Genomic DNA, 23,593 nt, shown 5'->3' with positions numbered 1-23,593 from the left:
ATGTACTAGAGAACTGAAGTGCACAAATATGTCACAATATATATTTATATACTGTATATGAGGCCCCTAGAACCATAAGAAATGCAAAAAATTCACTGTTAACTCATTCTCGAATTGCCTCCCCCCCGCCATGGGGCATGTGCCCCATGTTGGGAACCACTGGAGTAGGAGCTCCAGGGTTACATTATTAGATGACTGACCTTAGGGCTCTTAATTGTGCAAACAGGGACACTTCCCCCCCCCCCCCCCCCCCCCCCCCCCCCCCCCCCCATGCACTTCTCTTTCATGCTAATGATCAGAAATGCATAGAGCCTGCTTCTCCTGCAAGTTTGCGGATCACTTTCACGTAACAATCCCCTACAGTTCAAACCTATAAAACACTGAAGTGCTTTCCACCCTGTCGTCTCCCTGTCTGCTGTTCCCTTTCATTCCTATGAGAGACTGGAAAAACCTACTAGAAACACACCTGACCATTAGGCAAAGGATACCTTTTTCTATTTGTGGACATACTGTTTTGTGGCTGCTATTTTTGAAAAATATCAGTTAAATTTGATGCTTTGAGAGGTTAATTCCTATGTTTGAAAACCTATTAAAGAATTATAAAAGGGGATGTTTCAACATGAATGCATACATATGTATATTTAACAGGTTTTTAAAAGCAACTGTAGGGATTTTACTTTCAAATGAGAAGTCATTTTCGGTTTCAGCCTGTCAGCTAAGATGAGTGAATACAAATACTGCAACATAAGGCCTCAGGCATCACTCACCCCATTGAATTCTGAAATTGAAGTCAACAAGGTATACTGCATCCAGCTCCTTACCTCTGAAAAGGTCGTACAAGGGTCAGATGGAAGAGCCTTCTGAAAGGTGACTCCTACCTCTGTGAGGAAGAGAAATGTGTTTCTATAAGAATGAAGAGCCAAGAATTACCTGGAACACCTTTGAACGTCCCTGTGGACGGTGGCAACTTTCCTCATCCGCACGGCTGGCGCTCAGTCCCTAACGTGTCAGTCGCTGTTCTGTTGGTTTCAGAATGCTGTCCATGCAGAGGCTGATGAATGTCCAGAGGATGTGACCAAAATCTACTCCTAAAAGCAATTTTAGGAAACCAGTCATTTTCTTACAATAGGTTCTAGGGATACAGTTTCACTCAAAAATAAAACTTTTTAGCACCATGAAAAAGGCTAACATGAAAAAATATACATACGGACATGGGCCCATAATCTTAGTGTAATGCTAAGGTTCTTTCTTATTGTAAATTTAAGGACTAAAAGGACTTTACTAATATTTCTCTTGAACCTCACATAATGAGGAGGAAACAAAAGTCGTACAAGGTTAGCTAGCCCCCTTGACTGGACTTGGTTAGTAGAAAGACCAGCATGTACTCCAGCCCAGCTCACTGTTCTGTCTTCCCCACCACAAGCCGTCCTTAAAGCGTTGTCTGCCTCCACCCAGTCCCCCACTAGCTGGCAACTCTCCATGTGAACATCTTTATGCCTCTCTCAAATGGTTGTTCTGAGAGTAGGTGATCAACAACAAGAAGCCCACACGAAAACTCTGGGTCTTCGGGTTGAACATCTCTAGGAAGTATTCACACCTTCCATCAGGTCTTGGCAGTGCTACTGTAATGCTTTCATCCTTAGGTTTGTCCCATTCATTTGAAATGAAGTATACATTTCAATTACCAACAAAATCATGACAACATAGACGTCTGTCAATTAATTAAGTGGGCTTACAAACTCAGTTTGCTAAGACACTCTGGGAGCTAGGAGACTGGGTCCCCTGTACGATCCGCAGTGGAAATGTGCCCTCCTTCCTATCGTGTGCAGCCAGACATGCCGAGCAGGCTCGCAAAGGCAAGATTAACCTTGGCCTTCTGGCATGTTGCCTTTCTCCAGGGAAATGAAGAACACCAAGAGAACAATTGCAACACAGGGTGGAGAAATAAACACCTCTTGATTTTTTTTTAAGTGGTTGAATGAAAAGAAAGTCCCTGATAGGGTAGAGTTTGGCCCAGGAAGAGATCAGTAGCTCCCTAATATTTCAGTTTAAATATTGTTCCCACACAGATACTGGTACTTTTTAGATCCATGCATATTCTGTTTTTTAAACTTTTAGATTTCTGTAAAAAAGAATTTTTGAGACATAGTTACTAAACAGAGCGAGAGCTTATCATGATCATTGGGGTGAAGACTATGACCCCCCAGCCAAGTTGCAAAGGATTCCGCTTTGGAATTTATCAACTGCTTTTTTTGTTTATTTTCCTAACAGGTGAAAAACGCAGCTGCCAATGTACTCAGGGAAACATGGCTAATTTACAAAAATACAAAGCTAGTAAAAAAGATAGATCATGCAAAAGTAAGAAAACATCAACGAAAATTCTTGCAAGCTATTCATCAGTAAGTACCATTCTTCATTTTCCTCCTGCTTTCGTATCTCTAGGTTTTAATTCTAGCACTTGGTTATTCTTCTCTCGTGAGGGAGGAAAAAAAGAAAACGTCGTCAGGCTTGTTCCCAGAGGACGGTATTTGGCAATTTAATAATTTCATAAATGAAATCCTGAGCAAAGTTGTCGGTTCTTGTATGATTAGGAATCATTTATTATTGGGAGAATAGTCATTTAATATATATAGTAATGGAATGTCTTCTCGGTTTCTTTAGAAGCGATAATTTCAGTTAAAATTGTGTTTCTTAATTTAACATTCATATAGTTTGCTCTATAGTTTGCTCTAACATGTTTAGTTTGTACCTACTGCAAAAACTTGAAAAATATTAACATTTTATTGTCTGGATTTTTTTAATACTCTGTCAAGCATCTTTATATGAAGGCAGTACTATAGTTGACTCACTACTTGAATTTTTAAATGAGTTTTTAATCAGGACTTGGGGTTTTTCTCTGTGCTACGTGTTCATTGTAGATTTTATAGTTCCTATGGACCCTGTGCTCTTTTATCATTGTCCTGGCTTTATTCAGGCCACCAGAGTTCAAGTCTTTCATGCCATTTCATTGATACATTATATCACTATCACAGACGTTAAAGTACAGATTTATATCTAGTGAGCTTCAGTGATAATCTGAAAGCACCAGGGCTTTCTCCCCCAGGCTGGCGGCATCCTTCCCGTAAGTACATTCACGTGGGTGTCCATTGTGATGCTCTACAGACTTGCTCTTAATGCCATTTCCAAATGGGGAAGAGCAGGCATGGTCACATTTGTGGGTCAGCAAAGTGGCTGTCCTCATGCAAACTCCCGGGGTAATCATAGGAAGGTGGGGAAGTACTAGGTCCCTTGACTAGTCAGTGAAATGTCTTCGAGAGCTAACTAGCACAGCAGAGGAGAAAACTCTGAGGCTGGAGTTTTCATTTTCTATATTTAGATAATTTGCATGTCTTATATTTCACTAACATTCTGTGAGAAATCACTAAGCATTCATATGACCTGTCCAACCAACTTCCCCTTTTAACTAAGTATCACTGAAAATGTAGAATATGTCTATAATTATGGTCATATATGGACTATAGAGAAATTGCAGCTTTCTTAATGAAAAGAGAATTCACGTACTCGGAGACCTAAATTAGAGGGAGCCTGAACACGCAGTGGAGTAGCTGGCCCTCCGTGCTAGTCTCTCACGCTCTTTTCCTTGCTGCCACCAACACCAAAGGGACATCATTCCTCCTTTAAGCTCTGTGACTCGTCTAGATACAGACTATGCTATTTACCCAGGAAAGCTAGGATTTTAAGATAATACTCCTCTAACATCTGGGAAAGAGTAAAAGGGAAGAGCAAGAGAGGAACACTGTATTTGATGTGGCTCCCAAGAGAGAGTTGCTCCCTGGAGCTCACAGCTGTCTGTGACTGGGTCCCACCACCTAGGAGCACTTACCTAGACATCTCCATTCCCTGAAGCTCGGAGCTAAGAGAGTGAGGCCCTTGACAGATGCTGAGCCGTCACCTCTGCTCTCATCAGGCCTTTCATCCTTTCTGAGGACAAGCTTCTTCCCCAAGGGCCACCTGACACAACTCTCCCACACCCCAACCATGAAACACAGTAACCCCAACATTCACACAAGGGGCACGCATGCTATGCTGTGGAGAAATCATTCTCTGCACTTTTAATTTTCCAAGACTAACACATACTAAAATATATTAAATATATTAAAAAGAAAACTCACCTGTGTGGGAGTGAGATGACGTGGAAGTGAGCGAGTTCAGTCACTGTACGTGTCCAGCAGCCACACATCCCCTTTCCTCCAGGATTGTATTTGTGTCCCTTTCTGTCATTGTGACCTACTAAATGTATAATTAAATGTGATTTGCCTTTGACGCCTTGGATAAATTTTTATATTCTTTTGTAAATGCTTTGACAGTTTTTTTGTAACATAATTCTGTAGCCATGTGTAAATGGTGGGTATTTACGTTGTCCCAGAGCTCTTAAGTCTGAATATATTCACACTCAAAAATTTGGGGGACAATTTAAGGGTGTTCACTATACAATCTTTTCCACTTTGCTATAGGTTTGAAATTTTTCATAATCAACTGTCAGGAAAATTATCTTTCAGTGAGCCAAGTTTAAAAACTGTCCCTGAGCTGTTGGTGCATTGACCTGACCATAAGGGTTTGGTGGCTCCTTCAGCATGCTTCTTTTGGATAGACTAATAGAGGAGAAAAACATGCATTATTCCTCTGCTTCTTGCAGACATTTCTTATTCTGTTTCTTCTGTAGCAGTGTATACTCCTAAAGCAGATGAGTTTCAAGCAACTCAAAAATGTTCTGAATTGTTTTATAAATTAGTCTTTGGGTGACTGGGTTTCCTTTGAGGTGGGAGGGACCTTGTACTTTGTGAAAAAGTACACCTGAGAATTTATGTGGGCTGGGTTTGGCTAGTTGATTCTAATCATGCATTAACTATCTTTCATTTTAAGTTAGTGAACTCACAAAGGAAAGCACACAGGGCTCGATTCCTAAGGGCAAGGCCTTTATTGCCCACTGTTCACACCCAGTGAGACTGTCAGCCTTGTGTGTCAGCACTGGGTGAAGTCAGACTTTGCTAGTTGAGGAAAAATTGACAAACTCATTTGGTAGAGCTCTCCTGGCCTCTCCTATTCTCTGATTTGTCCTGAGAGCTTTGTCAATAGCTCTCTCTCTCCCCTTCTGCCAGTCCCCCTCTATTTCAAATCTTTCTCTTTTCCAAGCTTCATAGCCTTTCTCCCCGACACGTGCCCTCTCTAGTCTCGGATGGAAGCCGAACTCTGTAGGCTGTGTCCTCTTCTCAGTAACATATCTGTCTTTGTGGATGGTCACTCAGTGCCACGAAGCAATCTGTTTCTATAACATTTCACCCTTTTTCTGGTAGCAGCTTTAACTTTAAAGTTTATCCTTCTTCTATCTCACCTCTATCGGCCCATCAATCAGTATAACTTGTCTCAGAGCCAAGAAATTCAACAAACAATTTTTATAACATATCGAGTATTGCATTACCTACCTTTCAGAAAGCCAGGCTTCTAAACAGCCCCAACTCAGAAAAGATATACCCTTCAAAAAAAAAACACACACACCACATCATTATAATCCTATTGTTTAGAATATTATCCTTTCAACCCTTAAACATTTTTGCATTCATATTAGGCAAAAATGTTTCCTTAAACATTCTATCTCAGAGAGGCCAAGATGTCATGATACAAGTTCTTCCTTCTGAACTCTAGTTCTGGAGGAAACTATGGGCTTTCGGGTGGGGGAAGAATAGCAGCAATGAAGATGGATGATAATATATTGAATAGTGTTTCTCTTTGATCAATATGCCAAAATCCTACAGAATCTTAACAGGATCTTCCAGCCAATGAATCGAGCCCCTTGTGCACCACTGAACACCACACTGTGTTATTTTGTTCCAGAGTATTTCACAGTTTCTTTTCTTTTGTTTTGTCTTTTTATTTCAACAAAATGAAAATAGAGCTCGGAAGTAAGTTGTGTGAGCCGCTCCGTCAACATTTGCAGAATTCTCTACCGGCTGCATGCACCCAAGCGGATCCTTTATTTGTGAATTTTAGTAGTCTGATTGCTGCTATGGAAATGTGATCCAAAATCATGATATTTTCCTGTGATAAGTGAAGTTCACAAGGAAGAAATCAACATATGTTTCTTATTCTTTGGGGGGGAGAAAAATGTAAAATACACATCTGCGTGTTACCTTTTATTCTGGCAGCTGCAGCTTCAGTAGGCTTTTTCTACCAGTTCTACACCACAGGCAGTCTAAGCAGCAACAAAGCGAGACACTTTAAGTTCAGGGAGCAGCGAAAGGAATTCCAATCAAATAGGGCTACTCTAGGTCAGCTTTCCAGATTAGTAGAAAATAAAATGGGCAAAATTCTACTGTCAGAAACATAATCTAGGAATCCAGGAGAAGAAAATTAGGCTCCATTGATTGGAACATGATGTACTCACCTCAGCCAAGGGACCAGCTCTGGACCCTCCTCCAGACTTGCCGAGTCCAGGACTTTCTCTGCATTCATAAGTTGTTGGAGGTTTCTGGTCTGGTGACCCCAAATTCAGGCATTCATGTACCAACTATACTATTACTTAAATTTGAAAAGAAAGCTTGATATAAATCCCTGTCATAAATGGATAAGAAATATATCCTTCTCAGCAAAGAGAGGTAAAAGCAATATCAATTGACAATTGAAACACTGGTACTGAATTCTACCCACAGGCTGTTATCTGTAGAAACTCTCTGAGCTGAAAGCCTGCTCGCTGTTTTCTTTTTAAAAAAGAAGATAGCATGTGTTAGAAGATAAAAACAGTATAGGGCTGGCCTAAGACCTTTTTCTTATAATAATCAGGAATTAGAAGAGAATTAAAGGGAATTACTTTCTCTCCATCTCTTTTAGTATTGTCTAATGTCTTAGTCATCTAGAGTACCTCTTGGTATAAATCCAGCACCTTGGAAACATTATAATAACCTAGCCCACTTTATTTCATGCATGAAGAAATTGATGGTCACTTTAGGGCCAGGGAAAGGGTGGAATCCATGTCTGACATTGTGGTTCTCTCTGCTACATTTCTCTATAGTAAGTCACACATATTTAAAGTTTGTGTGTTTTTTTTTAAAGGGGGGATTGTTTTTGTTTTTGACTTGTTTTTTTTTAAGAGGCAGACATCAAGACTTGAAACCCTTGTAAATACTTAAGGAAACATTTCTCAACAATATATTAAATTTAAATCTATGTTTGTAAAACTCTTTTAGACTAGGACATATTCCATCTCTATAATAGCATGAAAAGGAGCCGTTCTTATAAACACAGTCGCAATGACAAGTTATAACCTTAAACTGTTGAAGATTGCTAAAGAGCATGATGTAGGCAGGTGTCAGTTAAATTCTTCCTGGCAGAAGGAACTATATCTTCACTGTAGAGCAGATTTGGTGACATATTGGATATCCTAGTTTCAGAACAAAATCACTGAGCATCGGGAACATTTGTTACAAAAATCTCCCTGGCAGTAAAATCTTGCCCTGTGAATATTTTTTTCTTCTTTGTAATTACCTTTAATTTAATTTGGGAAATAATAAAAAGTATTCTCTTCAGTATTACCACTACACTTTGTAAAATTATTCATCAGCAAAGTAAAAAGGTTAGCATAGATATATATATATTTTTTATTAGGTAGTTCAGAGAGACCTGCTTCTCTTTTGGAGCAAGGCTTTGAATTGTTGGCTTAAAGAACAAAATGGCACTTTTTTGTTGGAAAATCTTAATTTCTTGGTACCATATTAAAGACTGAATTAAGTATTTGTTAAAATATTACAATAAATGAATTAAGGAATAGTTCTCATTCAGAAAGATTTTTTATAACAGTGGCTTTTTAACTATCAGATATATGCAATGGTATTTAAAAGTATCTAAAAGTAACTTTATAAGTAACGATCCCATCTGTCAGATACTTTAATTGTCCTCTGACTTTTATGTACAATAAAAAGGGAAATTCTCCCAAGGAAATGGTCTGGCTTCTCTTCAAGTTCAATGGCAGTTTAAGATAAAAGTCAGGTGAAGAATAAGAGAATTATGTGTTTTGAGTTGTCTTGCTGCTGGTTGAATAAAAGTTGTATTTTTTGCTAATAAGAATCTCACTTATCACTGTGTCTCATCAGGTTCAAATACCTAACCCAATCCATTTCAGACTAAACAGGGCTAACACCTGTATCTAGTCACATAGGCATAGGAAGGTGCTCACTGCTCTAACAGTGATGCAATTCCAGTTGCTTTGCATATTTCTTCCTATGTCTATTTGTCACGATACTGGGGCTTTAATGAATGTTTTGGCTTTTCTCATATGGTTAATTCCTTATGAGCCTTTCTTAATTCAATGTTAACTACCTGGTGAACAGTTGTCCTATGGACACCTCATCCCTTACTCTCTCTCCTTTCCTTTTTGCGGTGTTGGGGAAGCATGCTTCTCATTGTAGCAGATACATAACCAGTTTGGACTTTACCCCAAATATTTGAGGCATTATCCATGCAGTTATTTCCCTTGTCAATTTTGTGCATGCTCTTTGGAAGGCATATGATAGCCATAGAGAGAAAGAAACATTTCTGACTTCAGATTCTGTCTTTTAGATTACGAAGTGTAAAAATGGAGCAGAGGAAACTGAATGACCAAGCAAATACCTTGGTGGACCTGGCAAAGGTAAGCTGGGGTCTCAGGCCTCATGAGTGCATCTGTTGGAATTAACCATGGCACAGTAATTAATAATGCTGACACAGGGGCCACCCTAAATTTATTTAACAAGTCAGCCAACCAACTGCCCAAAAATGATGGTCCAACTTAGAAGAATTTTTTTTTAACTCTTACTTAATATGTTCTTTTCCTGCCTGTATCCATTATTCATCTGCATTCTAAAAGCTTTTCTACTTGCAGTGATTTGGACCAACGTTAAGAAATGTAAGTGGAATAGGAGACAATACCTTGGGGATTCTTATTTGTAGTTCAGTCTCATCCCTATGAGAACAAAACCACATCTTGGTTTTAACTATGAGGCTTAGTAGGACTCAACAATAAACATTTTTTAATATATTTTAAGCAAAATCAAAAGAATGTACATTTAAATTAAAATACCAGAAATTACATCTTAGCATGAAAGTTGTCTTTCAAAAAAAAGGTATCACTTTTGTGTAACTTATGGTTCTTTCTCCATTTCATAATTTAAAAATTAATAGTTCCCAAATTCTTCTGACACATTTATAAGCTGTATCTGGTTGATTTTTGCTTGTTCTTCCAAGTAAACTCCACTTTTAAAATATGAATATTTGTCAACAATCACAACATTGCATTTTCTTGGACTAATTCTAAAGATGGGATTAGGATAGCATTTATGTGTGTTCAGCCTTTTAATACAAATGCTTTGAAAGAGGCAACTCTCAATTGGACCTGTACGTTCAGTTGTTTGATAAATCAGCTGTGTCATTTGTAAAACCTCAAGTATAATCTATAAAATCCACACATACTATTTCTGGTATCATGAAATAATACATCTAAAGTATATTCACTTTCATGTATATCAGTAACACATAAGATATAAATATTGAAGATGAATATTTGATATCTCAGAAGCAGAATATAAGTGAAGTATTTAATGACTTACCTCTGGGAGAGTATATATCACGCATTTAATCTGGGAAGCACACATATGAGGCTCAGAAACATCCTTGGTTAGTATTTACACATGACATTTGCTTGGATACTTCATGAACAAAGATGAGGCAAGCTCTTTCATCGCTCCTATGTCAAATAATAAAAGAAATTAGGAATTTTTATAAAAAAAGACCACTTGGAAATAATAAATGTTATATCATGATATATATATCATTTTACTTACGATATAATATTTGTTATATATAGTAGCTATATGATTTTACTTTATATTCTTTAAGATATATAAAGAATACTGTTTAATTAATTCTTTGGTGCCATGCTTATTATTATGACTGCAACACTGTCTATGCCACAAGGGTTCAATATTTTCTGAATGAATGGATATTGTTCACATAGTCTCAATACTACATAGTAAAAAAAAAAAAAAGTTAATGCATTTTGTCTCCATGGCCCAACTCAAACTAGCTGTCTGTGTTCTGAATAGTAACTTCCTTATATAGTCAGTCCATTTATCATCATTAGGAGAATGTTCCATAGGCTGGTTCAGCAGGAAAAGAGCACACGTTGCAAAGGGAAATGAGGTAAAAGAAGGAAGGCTCAGAGAAAGGGGACTGCGACTTGGGGAAAACTTCATGGACCTAAGGCTTACATCTCCAGTCTTCCCTTCCTGGCCACCCTCTCCCCTCTCTACCTCTATGTCAATCATCCCTGAGAGCCTCTGGGATACTTCTGGAAATATAACTGGGAGTCAGAGTCATGAACAGCCCCTGATCAAGACAATCAATTGCAAAATTCACTAGGATACCAAAAACATCTTCCATTTCAAACCATTTAGCATCTGATTAAACCATAGCCAACAAGGTAGCCTGGTAACTTCAGTATCACCAACTTTTTATTCTCTCATTGATTATCTGTAAAAATGCTCTTTAACCCACAGAGAGCCCTAATTTGAAACATGGGACAGCAAAAGATATTAAGAAGTTTTTTACAGCTTTAAGTTCCTAAATTACACAATCAAGTCAGTTTGTCCTAAACTTTGTTTTCCACCCTTAGAATTTGTGCTACATCCTAATACTATCCATATTATTATTTGTTTTTCTAAAATCTCCTGTTTTAAAAAATTAGCATTGCCCTAATTACTATTACACATTACAAAATGAGTGCGGTGCACTAACATTTGTATAATCATTAAAAATATATATATACATATATAAAATCAAAACATGTTTGTCTGTGTGTACACCAGAAATCATTGGACATACCACCTACAGTACCTGCACAATATTTTCAGGGCCTGGATCTAATTAATGCCTAAGAGATTACAATTCTAAGTCCTGGCATCAAACACACTCATACCCTGAAATTTTCTTTGCAAGATACTAGTAAAGTGTCCAGTTAGCTGATGCCCCGCCCCTGTTGCACTGATTGTCCCCAAAAGGAGACCAGCCCTCAAGCTCTGAGGATCCGTGTAATTAAGACTTAGTTCTTTGTTTTTCTATCCCTCTCAATCCTGTTTTCCAGACCCAGAATATCATGTATGACATGATTTCCGACTTAAACGAAAGGAGTGAAGACTTCGAGAAGAGGATTGTTACCCTGGAAACGAAATTAGAGACTTTGATTGGTAGCATCCACGCCCTCCCTGGGCTCATCAGCCAGACCATCAGACAGCAGCAGAGAGATTTCATTGAGGCTCAGATGGAGAACTACGACAAGCATGTCGCCTACAATGCCGAGCGGTCCCGGTCCTCGTCCAGGAGGCGGCGGTCCTCCTCCACAGCGCCACCAACTTCATCAGAGAGTAGCTAGAAGAGAATCAGTTAACCACAAACTAAGACTTTTTGCCATCATATGGTCAATATTTTAGCTTTTATTGTAAAGCCCCTATGGTTCTAATCAGTGTTATCCGGGTTCTGATGTCAGAATCCTGGGAACCTGAACACTAAGTTTTAGGCCAAAATGAGTGAAAACTCTTTTTTTTTTTTCCTTTCTTTCAGATGCACAGGGAATGCACCTATTATTGCTATATAGATTGTTCCTCCTGTAATTTCACTAACTTTTTATTCATGCACTTCAAACAAACTTTACTACTACATTATATGATATATAATAAAAAAAGTTAATTTCTGCACATACTGGTTTGGTCAATTGACATTTCTGAAGATTCACGTCTCTCCTTATTTTCAGGTAAAATGACTGATTATCACCTGATACATGTTGATAATTTTGATTTCCAGAAGTTTGGAAGGTTGGAAAAAAACTTTCAATTATTATATTTACTAGGATGTTCCATCATTATGAAATATTATAGTCACATCATTTGACCCAGCCCAGTTTACTATTTGAGTTTATAGCCTCATTTCTAATTTGGTTTCCAAATTATGTGGAAAATGAGGTGGTACCATCAAAATGTAAAAATAAGACATACAGATGTTTTAAATAATTATTTCATTCCAAGCTTAAAAAAAAATTAACTCGAATAAATTATCAGGGTACACCATTTTCTGTGAACTGATATTGCAGAATTTAGGTCTAAACTAGTTGTCATCTCTTTCCATATATTCATTTATTATTTGGGCCCATGATAACACTCTGTTGGGATTATACACATGCATTTGCATACTTCCTAACAACTTAATGAACATAATTTTTAACATGGTAAATATCACCTAACAAATGGTCCCCATTTGATCTGTATTTCCTTACTTGGTACAAGGAAGTAAATGGCATCTGGTAAATTTAAGGAGCTTCATTACACTTGTTTCATGAGTGGTTAAGGTTGGTTTCTGTAAAAGAGAACTGGGTAGTTACTGCTGCAAACACACCTCTTTTCCATTGGTTTTAGAACAACCATCCTTGAAATGATAGCAATGTGGGATTCCCTCACATGGTGGTACTTGCAGAGTCTACAAAAAGAACCGACCTGAGGTGGTAGGGATAACACATAAAAATAAGGCTTCACTTACCCAGCTGCTGGGTTGCCCTAAAACTAAAAATGACCCCTTTATTTTCAGAGAATTTCTGCTTTGCCATCCTCCCCTTTATTTTACACCATATCTTTGGGGTCTACCTTACAACATTGCAAGTTGCTTAGGATACCAAGTATTTTTCTTCTGTAACACAAAACTACAATGATATATTTCATCATCTTCCATAGTTCAATGAATAAAGTCACTTTGATAGCTAGTCTCCATAATCAATGCAAAATCTAACATTTCCATTCAAGATCAAAGATATAAAACGATGATTCCTTTCGATTGCCTGAGAATAACTTACCATTATTACCCATCCAAAGTGGCTGAAAATAAAGCTCATTTACACATCTTCTATATGTCTATGTAGGATGAGGACAAAGTTTGGAATGTCCTTTAATAAGTGAAAGAAAACCAGAGCACGCTTATAGCAATATACTGCTGAGTTAAATGAATTTCAAAATCCTGCATTATCAGGATTTCTACTTCATGAGTGAAACTAAAGTTTCCTTTATGTATTCTGGGTTGCATACAAAAATATATCAAGTATTTGGTGTAAACATTGGATATAAGAAAGAAAAATTTTGAAAGATAATTTGTTCTTGCAACTGATGCAGTTAATTTTTGTGTATATTCTACCTCTATTGTGACTAAAAGGCAAAGTAGCAGATAATTAAGTCTAATTATCATTTTACTGATGAATTAGCACTACCATCCCAAACTACTAGAAGACTAAGGAGAAAATAGTATTTTCTTCTGTTGAAGGAAAGAGAGTTTTAATTTCCATGTCATTATCTTGTGTTTATTTTCTTCTTCCAAATTAGCAGCAATTCATGTAAGATGTCATTCTTTTGTCTTCTAAATTGATCTTACTTTTCCTGTTCCTCTATGCAAAGTACATGAAGACTAGTAGAGATGCAAAAAAAGTGTAGGATCTTTTGTCTATTTTTTTTTCTAAGTACCAAGAAAGTCACAATTTAAAAGAGGAAGAGAGGACCATCTGTTGCATAGACATGGTTGGCAATATGCTGAATGAACCCTACATTACCAAGACTCTTCCATGAACATTACGCAAAATCCTCTGAATCTCCTAAAATGACTGCTCTTTTCTGGTGACATATACCTTGCTATAATTTGCACTTTGTTTTTCAAAGTTTCTAATAATAACTAAGTCTTGTTACACCTCAGCCTACCACACCCTGGTCTCACTATTTCTCCACAGCCAGTACAAGAGCATAAGGCTAGAACAAATCACTTTGAATTACAATGACACCACCTTCCTCAATAATTTCCTTAATTTTGTACACAGTTGACAGAAGATTCCAATAAAGATGAACCAAATACATAACAGGTAGTAGATCTACTAAATTTCACATGCTTTCTCCCTAATTTTTCCTCCCTTGGTGATTGTTTTACAGAGATTCTCCATCAAAGCATCTGGAATAATCAATTTTACTCCAAACAGAATATGGAATTTGGAGAAAAACCAATTAGTTAGAGTTAATATGAATCTTCAAAGATGGATTAAAATACTAGAGCCTTCCTATTTTGCCACTTTGCCCAGTCTTGAGAAATAGAATGATGAAGGTAAAAAAATATGAGGTTAAAAATCAGGTCTGGGTTTGCAAATTAGTTCTGCCTCTTGATAGCTCTATGTATTTGAACAGCCTTAATCCTTCTGCCCCTTTATCTCATCTACAAAATGAATATTCAAATATAGATATGAGTGAGACTCTTGCAAAACCTAATGTTTTACCAAATCATGGTAGATACTTTTTGTTACTATTTCCAGTATAAGGCAACAAACATTAAATACCCCATTACATGCCTATTTTATTATAACTTTTAACAGCTGGCAGTATAGTTTATAAAATCTCTCTCTTACCTATCTAATTCTTAAATCAAGTGACTGGATTCTGGATTAGTTGTTCAGTTCCTGGTCCTATCACTGATTTTTGTTTAATCTGATCTAGAATACCAATAGGTATATATTTGTTGTCTTTGTGATTCTGACATACTTTTTTCTTCTTGGCATCTCACAAGATCTGTTCATGAATATGATCCGGGAATGTAGAGGGTTCTTGTCCTCTGTGCCCAGGACTTGGGGTACTCACTTGGGGATGTGCTGGTACAGTCACCCAAGAAGTGGACCAAAGGGCTCAACTCCTTTTTCATATCCATCCTTAAAGTTCATGAGCCTCCATGTACTTCTCCCAGCCTGAGTAACACGCTGATCCAGTTTGTGTGTTTTAAATGAATTGTCAAGTTAATCCACTAAGAAAAAAGTACCAAACTGGTTGTTTGATTAATAGAATCCTAGTAAATGTTCTTGAGCTTGGAGTCCCCTGGAATAAGGGCCATGACCTGAGGAACTTCTGCCCATCTCACTGTCACTATTGCTAGAGTCAGGTTCTTAGGCCAACGAAGAAAAGAAAAAAGAAGAAAAAAGCCTGTCAAGGCTGCTTTCTAGTGCTTCTGTTAAATATGCCCTGATTCAGGGAATCCAGAATTAGAAAATATGTATTATAACTTCACAAGCCCTGGCTGGTTTGGCTCAGTGGATAGAGTGTCGGCCTGCAGACTGAAGGGTCCCAGGTTCGATTCCAGTCAAGTCTCTCATCGATGTTTCTAACTCTCTATCCCTCTCCCTTCCTCTCTGTAAAAAAATCAATAAAATATATATTTTTTAAATAACTTCACAGATATGTCCCCTTTTAACTTTTAAAAATACTCTGAATTTTCCCCCCAGAAAATTGTCTTCTTTCTACTTATGTATTTTCTTCTGCCCCAATGTTTACAGTCCCCAGATGGTAATGGGATGGGGGATGGGGACAGCAACAAAAGAAATTAGAAATTACCAGACAATAGTGGGGTAAAGACCTGGGGAGGGGACAGGACTCAGGGGGAGGGCTCAATGAGAAAAAGAAGGGGACATCTAAAATACTTTAAACAATAAAGATAAAACTTTTTTTAAAAGACATTCCTAGATGCCTGCCTGGTGGTGCTAGGAGCACCAGATTGGAGTTCGCTCAATGTTTGGTGCAGCTAAAAGCTGAGTGTGAGGAAGGCCATGGTCAGTTGACTGTGGCCAGAGATCTGAACAGAGAGGGATGCTTTCTCCCACCTTCTAATTTTGTAATAACCTGACTCCTCTACTTGTTAGGAAAGCAGCTCTTCTCTCTCTTCAGAGCCCAACTGCATAAGTATTAATTTGGGGGGGAGGGGAGAATAATTGTTGGAGAAGGGGTTACAAATGCAGAATGGAATTAAGCTAGGAAGAACCCTGTGGTACTGAACTGGAATTGAAGGCATCAGTATGAACTCATGGATATAGAAATAGATACAGATGTATGTTTAAATAAATGTATGTTTGTATATTTATTTTAATTCCATTTGCTGAAAAGACCTAGAAGCAAAAATATCCCAAACCTATTGCTTTGCCCTTGGATGCTAAATACTATTCTCCTTGTAAAAATGGCAGATTTCAGGAGTGTAGCTGAGAAATTCAAATGAGCCTAGAACATCGTATACCAGAAAGTAAGACACATATAAATGAGGACAGGAGGACACAAAGGCGAGCCTGCACAAATCATAAAATCACAAATCTGGGATCATCGGAGCATAAACAATATTAATAGTTTATGACCCATAGAATAAAAATATCTAATAGTCTTTGTTTAATAAATAAAAAGGGGAAACTCTTCCTCATAGTGTGTTAAAGTCTGTGAAGAACACGATGTATATTTACATAGTATCAGATACCTTTCAATACATTTATTTTACTAATTACTAAGGGTTAATGGTAATTTCACTGTTAAGAAAAAGGAAAGGAAAAACTAGGGACCAGCTCCTATCCCATGGAAACAAAGTAACATCACCAATAATAGAGCAGGCCCATGTCATATGCCTCCTGAAATGATGTAATAAGGACACTTCTAACATATTCCTGCCAAAAATGCATAACCTGAATCTAGTAATGAGAAACAAACAGACAAATCCAAAGACATAGGCCAACAATGGATAAATAAATGTAAACTGATTTTTTAAAAACTAGCCTTACTCTTCAAAAATGTCAAGTTTAGAAAAGACAAAAACAAAAAAAGAGGAAATGCTTCAGATGAAGGGAAACTGAATAGACATGGCAACTAAGTGCACATCATCTTTCTGGATTAGATTCTGGCCCAGGAGGAAAATACATAAATGAATTTATAGGGACAACTGGCAAAGGATTAGGACTATGGATTAGGTAATAGTTTTCTATTTCAAGTTTTCTCTTTTTTCTAACTATATTGTAGTTATAAAGGACAAGTCTTTGTTCTCAAAAAATACACATTCCAGAATTTATCATAATGGAGCATACTGTCTTCAACTTACTCTCAAATGGTTTAGAAGAATGTCACCTGTACATGAGGTGGAAAAGAAGGTGGATGGAGGGAGGGAGAATGATAAAGCAGTGGGAAAAAATGTTAACAATTAATAATTTAGTTAGAGGGCATAGATAAGTTCTTTGTATTATTCCTACAACTTTTCTGTAAGTTTTAAATTATATAAAATAAAACATTATGAAATAAAGAACCATCAATAGGAAATAGGTATAATTAATAATTCTTTACAGAAAGTAAAAGAATGGGCTAGGTCTACATACAGTTATGGAAAGCTTGCCAATGTATAGTATTATAGATTTTTTTAAGTTTGGAAAATAAATGGATTATTATCCCACATATGTAACATATAAAACCATATATGTCTCTGCATTCATATAAACATGTGCAAGTGCACAGAAAAATTATGACAGACTATATTTAAAAATATAGTCTTGGTTATCTCTGAGCAGGAGTGAAAATGGAGTGATCAAAGAAGACATCTACTTCATCAGTGGCGTTTAATTTTTTTTTTTAAGAAAAATGTGTTCTTGTAGTAATGAAAACTAAATAAAAGGGAAAATGTTTAAAACATACTAGAAAGTGGATAAGCGATAAAACAGGAGAAAATGGGAAAGTATGGACTCATAAGTACTGGGAAAGGATCACCTTTGAATAGAACAGTTATGTTTGTTCTAATCCCCAGAAAGAGATTTTCTGAAGCTAGACACAGGTATAGACATGTTTGGAGGTCTTGATGAAGGAAACTCTTTCATACCTAAAGACCTCTGCCTCTCTAAGAAATTGAAAACAAGGTCAGTTACTAAATAAGTTAAAGAGGGGGCTTTCAGAACAAACTTAGTCTGAAGAAAACAACTGAATAGGAGACATGATAGTTGTCTTCAAATACTTGGAAGGCTTTGAGAACCATCGAGATCTTGAAAGGTTTTGGCTCAAAATCATGGCTTTCCAACAATGGAACAGGCAGTCTTGACTGGTAATAAGTCCCTGGCATCAGAATTGCTTAAGCAGAGGTTTGAGGATATTATTGACCACATTCTGTGTGTATCAAAATATGTCAAGTCTCTGCCTCTTGCTTATGGTCCAACCACTCTCACCAGTTTTCTGTCAGAAATGAAGAAGCTATTTGGTAAGGCCTTTCCATTGCCAAATTATAGGGTGTCCCAAAATTCACGCAAGATTTGCAAATCTTGCGTGAATTTTGGGACACCCTATATTTGACTCCAGAATGCATATCTTTAAAAACATTGTAAGCTATTTCTAATGATACTAAAATATATTTAAAAATACACTCTATCTACCACCTATCTTAAAAACGAAAACATCTCAAACCTGAAATCTATTGTATTCCTCACAATGTACCCACTTTTCACTGCATCTCCATCTCGCCTACCAGAGCTAATCATTATCCTGAACTAAATGCCTATCTTCCTCTTGCTCTTGCTTTTTAAATATTTTATAACATGTACTCTCTATTTGTATTTATGTTATGACTTATTATAACTTTACATTTTAAAAAAAATAGTACTTAGTATATTTCACTATGTGTTATTTTCTGTTAATTCCCTTTTCAGCTCAACATTGTGAAATTCATAAATGTGTGTGGGAAGTTGGATAGCTTATTATAATATCTTTATTTTGGTGATGGACATTTAAGCCAATTTCAATATTATTGTCACTACACATGATGCTGATATAAAAATTCTTGTGCACATCATTGTGTACATATACGTGTGAGGGTTGCCAGAGCCCAGATGGCCAGCCATTGCGATACGGTCCCCTGTTTGCCATGACTGCTTTATTAGAGAGCTGAGATGGTGACCCCCTTAGGCTTGACGCTGACCAGGTGTGGGCTGGGGTAAGATTAGCATCTCCATTGGCTCTAGTGTGTCACGAACTATTATTATTGTCTATATTTCTGAAGTCACATGCGAGTGTTAAGAGCTGATTTAGAGCAATGGTTCTAAAACTCTACAAAGAGGGATTTTAAAGTCCTAGTTGTCTGCAGATAGTACTTTCATAAAATACAAAATAGATGATATGGCAGCATCAAATTACCCTCAAAGATTCTAAGTGCTTTCACCTAGTTTTGGTTATGATGTCTTCGTAAACTGGTCACAAGAATTTCCAGATTGCTACCTATCTGAGAGGACCACACTCCAAGTAGCACCGTTCTAGATTATATACCTAGGAGTTGAACTGCTGTGCAATGGGATTTGCACACCTTCAAATTTACTAATTTGGTCAAATTACACTCCAAAGTACTGGAACCAATTTGTGTCCTATTGATGGAAGAAAATTGTTCACACTATATCATATAGTTACTGGTACCAACTATTAGTATTGGTACAATTTTTAACTTTTGCAATCTGATAGGCATGAAGTTCTATCTCCTTGTGTTTTTGAGTTGCAACACCTTTTCATGTTCATTGGATGTGTCGGTTTCTACTTTTTAGTTGCCTATTCATTCCTTTGCTCATTTTTTCCTTATTTAGTAGTATTTTGTTTACTGATTTACAGGTCTTCATATGTTTCAAAATTCCTCATTTAATTTTGGTTATAATTCTTAAGATATATATTTGTTGCAGACTTTAATTTGCTAATAGTTCATTTAGAAGTTTTGCTTTATGTATTTACATGATATTGGCCTATAATTTTATTTTCTTACTAGAGGCCCGATGCACAAAATTCGTGCAAGAGTAGGCCTTCCCCCAGATGCCAGCACCGGCTTCCCTCTGGGACCCGGGCTTCCCTCAGGCTGCCGGCAGGCACTCGGGACCTGGGCTTCCCTTGCAGCCCTGGTTTCATCCGGAAGGACATCCGGTCTAATTAGCGTATTAAGCTTTTATTATTATAGATACTGTATTAATATTGTAAAAGTAACTGTTGAGAACCGAAGTGACCCCTTTTGTCTTATTTTAGGATTTTCTCTTTTTTAAATTTTTTAAATTGCACTTAAATAATAGTTGAGAGTTTACTTGAACTTGCATAGAAAATTATCGGGCCTCCAATTTTCTATGGAAAGATAATTTACCACCAACTGATTCATTTTTTAAAAATTAGTTTTGAGTTTACTGAAGAGTTCTCTTTTCTGAATCAGTTAAAATGTTTTATTTTCTAACAACAATTCCATTATACTTTCAGTTTTATTTGAATAAAGTTTATCATGGCATCCTTTAATTTTTTTCTTTAAATCTACTATGTCCATGGCATAACTCCTATTTAAACTCTTTAATAAATAATAATACAAGAATAAACTCTGTTTCACATACTCACAACTGTAAACCTACTTTTGCCCTACCTTATATATCTATTTCTTCCTCTATCTGTATTTTCTTTCATCTTCATTTTTTTAAATGGTATTCTTTTTCATACTTTCTAAGTTGGACACTTAGCTCAATGTTCAACCTAAAATTTCCCCCTTCAAGAACTAGTTAATTGTGTTTACATTTTGTTAAATAACCCTTTTTGAAGTATTACAGACACACAGAAAGGTACACAAATCATAAGATTACAATTTGATACATGTTACTGGAGTCCAGATACTCCCATCATGACCTCTTTAGACATTATTCCCTCTCCTTTCCAAAGGTAATTCTTATTCCAACTGCTAACAACAGAGATTACTTTAGCTTATTTTGAGCTTTGTAGAGTAAGTATGCATTGGTGAGTTGCATTTTTCATCCAACATGATGTCTGTGACATCCATCTATGGTGTACTGGTTGCCGGAGTTTGTTCATGTTTATTGCTATAGTATTTTCATTGTACATTTATATCACAATTAGCTTATCTTTTCTAATGTTAATGTTCATCTTGGTTGTGTTGAATTTTTTACTAAGAATAGTACTACCACAAACATTACTATACATGTATTTTAGGGAACATATGCATGCATTTCTGTTTGATATAAATGTAGGAATGGAATTGTTGAAACATGGGGCACATGAATATGTTCAACTTCAGTAGTTGAAGTAGTTACTGACAAATAATTTTCCAAACTGGTTGTATTTATTTGCATTCCCAAAGTGGTATATGATAATTCCAATTCTCCTACATTTTCAGAAATACTAGATATAGTTGTTCTGTTTAATATTGGCTATACTGGTGGGTATATAGCAATTGCTTAGTGTAGTTTAAATTTCCATTTCTCTGATTAACTGTGAAGTTAAGCATACATTTGCAGGAATTCTTTTATACATGCCAGTTAAAAATCCATTGCCTTTTGGCTTATATTGTTACAATTAAAAGGCAACTTTTTGTCAGTTTTTTTTTTAATTCAACTTTTTTCTCTTGCTAAGTTTGAATCTAATTTTATGATGATCAATAGTGTCATGATTTGTCTAGATATTAATTTCTATTATGTATTTTGCTTGAGACTTGATATACTTTCTGAATTTAAAAAATCATATTTCTGCAGTTCTGAAAAGTTTTTTTATTGTTTCTCCATGTCTCTCTATTCTCCTTTACTGACATTCCAATTAGTTGAATATTAGACATTCACATTTCATATTCTGTCTCTTAACCTCACTTTGTTATTTTATACAGCATTCTGGATATTCTCTTCAGCTCTATCTTGTAGTTTAGTAATTCTTTTAGTGTTTAGTCTGTGCTTTAGGTAACATTCTGCTCTTTTCTTCATTAGTATTGGCCTTCTTTATCTTCTTGGAACTTTCTGAGCTATTTTCTGCCTTAGAGTTTACACAGGCTGCTGCATTTTACTTGAAAGCTCTGTCTCCCAGACATAGAAAATAGCTCTCTGGGTACAGCTAATTTTTCATCATTAGGCCCCAATTTTAGTGTAGCCTTCTCAGAAGTGACTAATAATGAAACTAAAACATCAAAATTGTATTATGCAGTTAAATCTATACTTAAAAGAAAATATGGTTTTAAAATGGGTTGGGGGGCTGGTATTAGAAAGGCAGAATATCGTAAATTAATGAGGTAGTAAACAAAGTATAGAGGTTCCTCAGTGCCAAAATATTTGTTTTTTTAAACATGTTTATAAAATTAATAAACCTTTAGCTAATGTGATTAAGACTAACACAAAACCAAATAAATAGTCAACATAACTTATGATAAAGAAGAAATCACAAAAGATACCACAAACATTAAAAAGATATTAAAAGGACATTATAAAAAATTATAAGTAGTACATTTGAAAACTTAGATAAAATGATGTTTTTAGAAAAATATAACTTTCCAAGATTCATTAAAATAGAAATAGAAAGTATGAAGAGGCCTATATTACTAAAGAAATTAGATTTATAATTAGAAAATTCACCATAGATAATTCCAAGGTTAGATAAACTTATCAATGAATTCTACCAAACATTTAAATAAGTAATAACAAGAATAGACATACAAAATACTTCTTAGTTCATTCTATGAGGACAGAAAAACTTCATGTTAAAACCTGAAAAGCATATTATAAGAAAAAATACTATCCACCAATCTCTCTTACGAGTACCAATGCAAAAATTATGAAACCATATATTGACACACTAAATCTAAGCTATGTCTACGCATGTATCTATTTACCCATCTATCTGAGTTTATTCAGGAATTGCAAAGGTGGTTTAACATTCAAAATTCAATCAGAGTAATTCACCACATTAACAGAATAAAGGGGAAAATATGATTATTACAATAAATTTATAAAAAGCACTTGATAAACTTAAACATCTATTTATTAAAACGATTTGGCAAACTAGGAAGAGAAAGTTTCTTCCTTAATCCAACTGAAGGATGATGTCCATAGACATCTTATTTATAGTAATTCCTATAAATAATAATACAAGAATAAACTCTTATTCACAGGGGATACATTCTAAGACCCCATGGATTCCTGAAACCTCAGAACATACCAAACCTCATATATTATGTTTTTCCTATACATGCATGCCTACGATAAAATTTAATTTATAAATTAGGCACAGTAAGAGGTTAACAATAATTAATAATAAAATAGAACAATTATAATAACTTTCTGGAGGTTCTTCAGAGGCTCTTCAGTTTCTTTATATAATTTAGTTCCTTATGGCCTCTCCCAACACTTGGCTATGCATGTGCATATAGGTCAACCCTAAGCAGTGACATGACTCAAGTTCCTTGCCCAGGAAACTCCTTTGTTCCTAAGCAAATCAGGAGATTCTGGGATGGATATTGATGAACCACAAATACCCTAGATCTATCTGAATCCCATCCAGATAGGATGGTGCTTATATGTTATTCAAGACCTTCCATGATTTTTCCTCAATATTGCCCTTCTGTAGCAGAGTGAAATGCTTGGCCTCTCTCACTCCATCTTGTTCAAGCCTGCTTTGTTCCCACAACCTTTAGCTTCTTGCATATAAACATATTAATCATTAGAGGAATTCTGCTTGTGGCTTGAGTTTTACAAAAATAGTTACTAGAAAGTGCCTCTTTGGAGAAGAAAAGGGAAGTATGCATTGTTTATCAGGAACCTATTGACTGGACTCACATCAACTAGGTCAGTGGTCAGCAAACTGCAGCTCGCGAGCCACATGTGGCTCTTTGGCCCCTTGAGTGTGGCCACGAAGTTTCAATCGCACTGTACGTGCCCGCCCGCACG

The 23,593-nt window shown here is 36.2% G+C and overlaps 1 protein-coding gene across 3 annotated transcripts in view; it reads left to right on the top strand.

Moving 5' to 3' along the window:
- KCNN2 (potassium channel, calcium activated intermediate/small conductance subfamily N alpha, member 2) overlaps positions 1-11,781 on the top strand; it is a 145,834-nt gene extending 134,053 nt beyond the window's left edge. For 2 of the 3 annotated variants that reach the window (XM_005857363.2, XM_005857364.2), the window contains 3 exons: positions 2,272-2,399; positions 8,611-8,680; positions 11,168-11,781. In XM_005857363.2, coding sequence (XP_005857425.1) covers positions 2,272-2,399; positions 8,611-8,680; positions 11,168-11,455 — 486 coding nt within the window. In that variant the 3' untranslated portion in view covers positions 11,456-11,781. Of the gene's footprint in view, positions 1-2,271; positions 2,400-5,951; positions 5,961-8,610; positions 8,681-11,167 lie in introns of all 3 variants that reach the window. The other variant, XM_005857362.2, reaches the window with a different exon arrangement.
- The last annotated feature ends 11,812 nt before the right edge of the window (positions 11,782-23,593 follow it).

The sequence above is a fragment of the Myotis brandtii genome, unplaced genomic scaffold, assembly GCF_000412655.1.
Source record: "Myotis brandtii unplaced genomic scaffold, ASM41265v1 scaffold1105, whole genome shotgun sequence".
In the NCBI taxonomy this organism is placed as follows: Eukaryota; Metazoa; Chordata; class Mammalia; order Chiroptera; family Vespertilionidae; genus Myotis; species Myotis brandtii.
The sequence above is the reverse complement of the archived record's forward strand: the minus strand, read 5'-3'. Positions and strand labels throughout refer to the sequence as shown.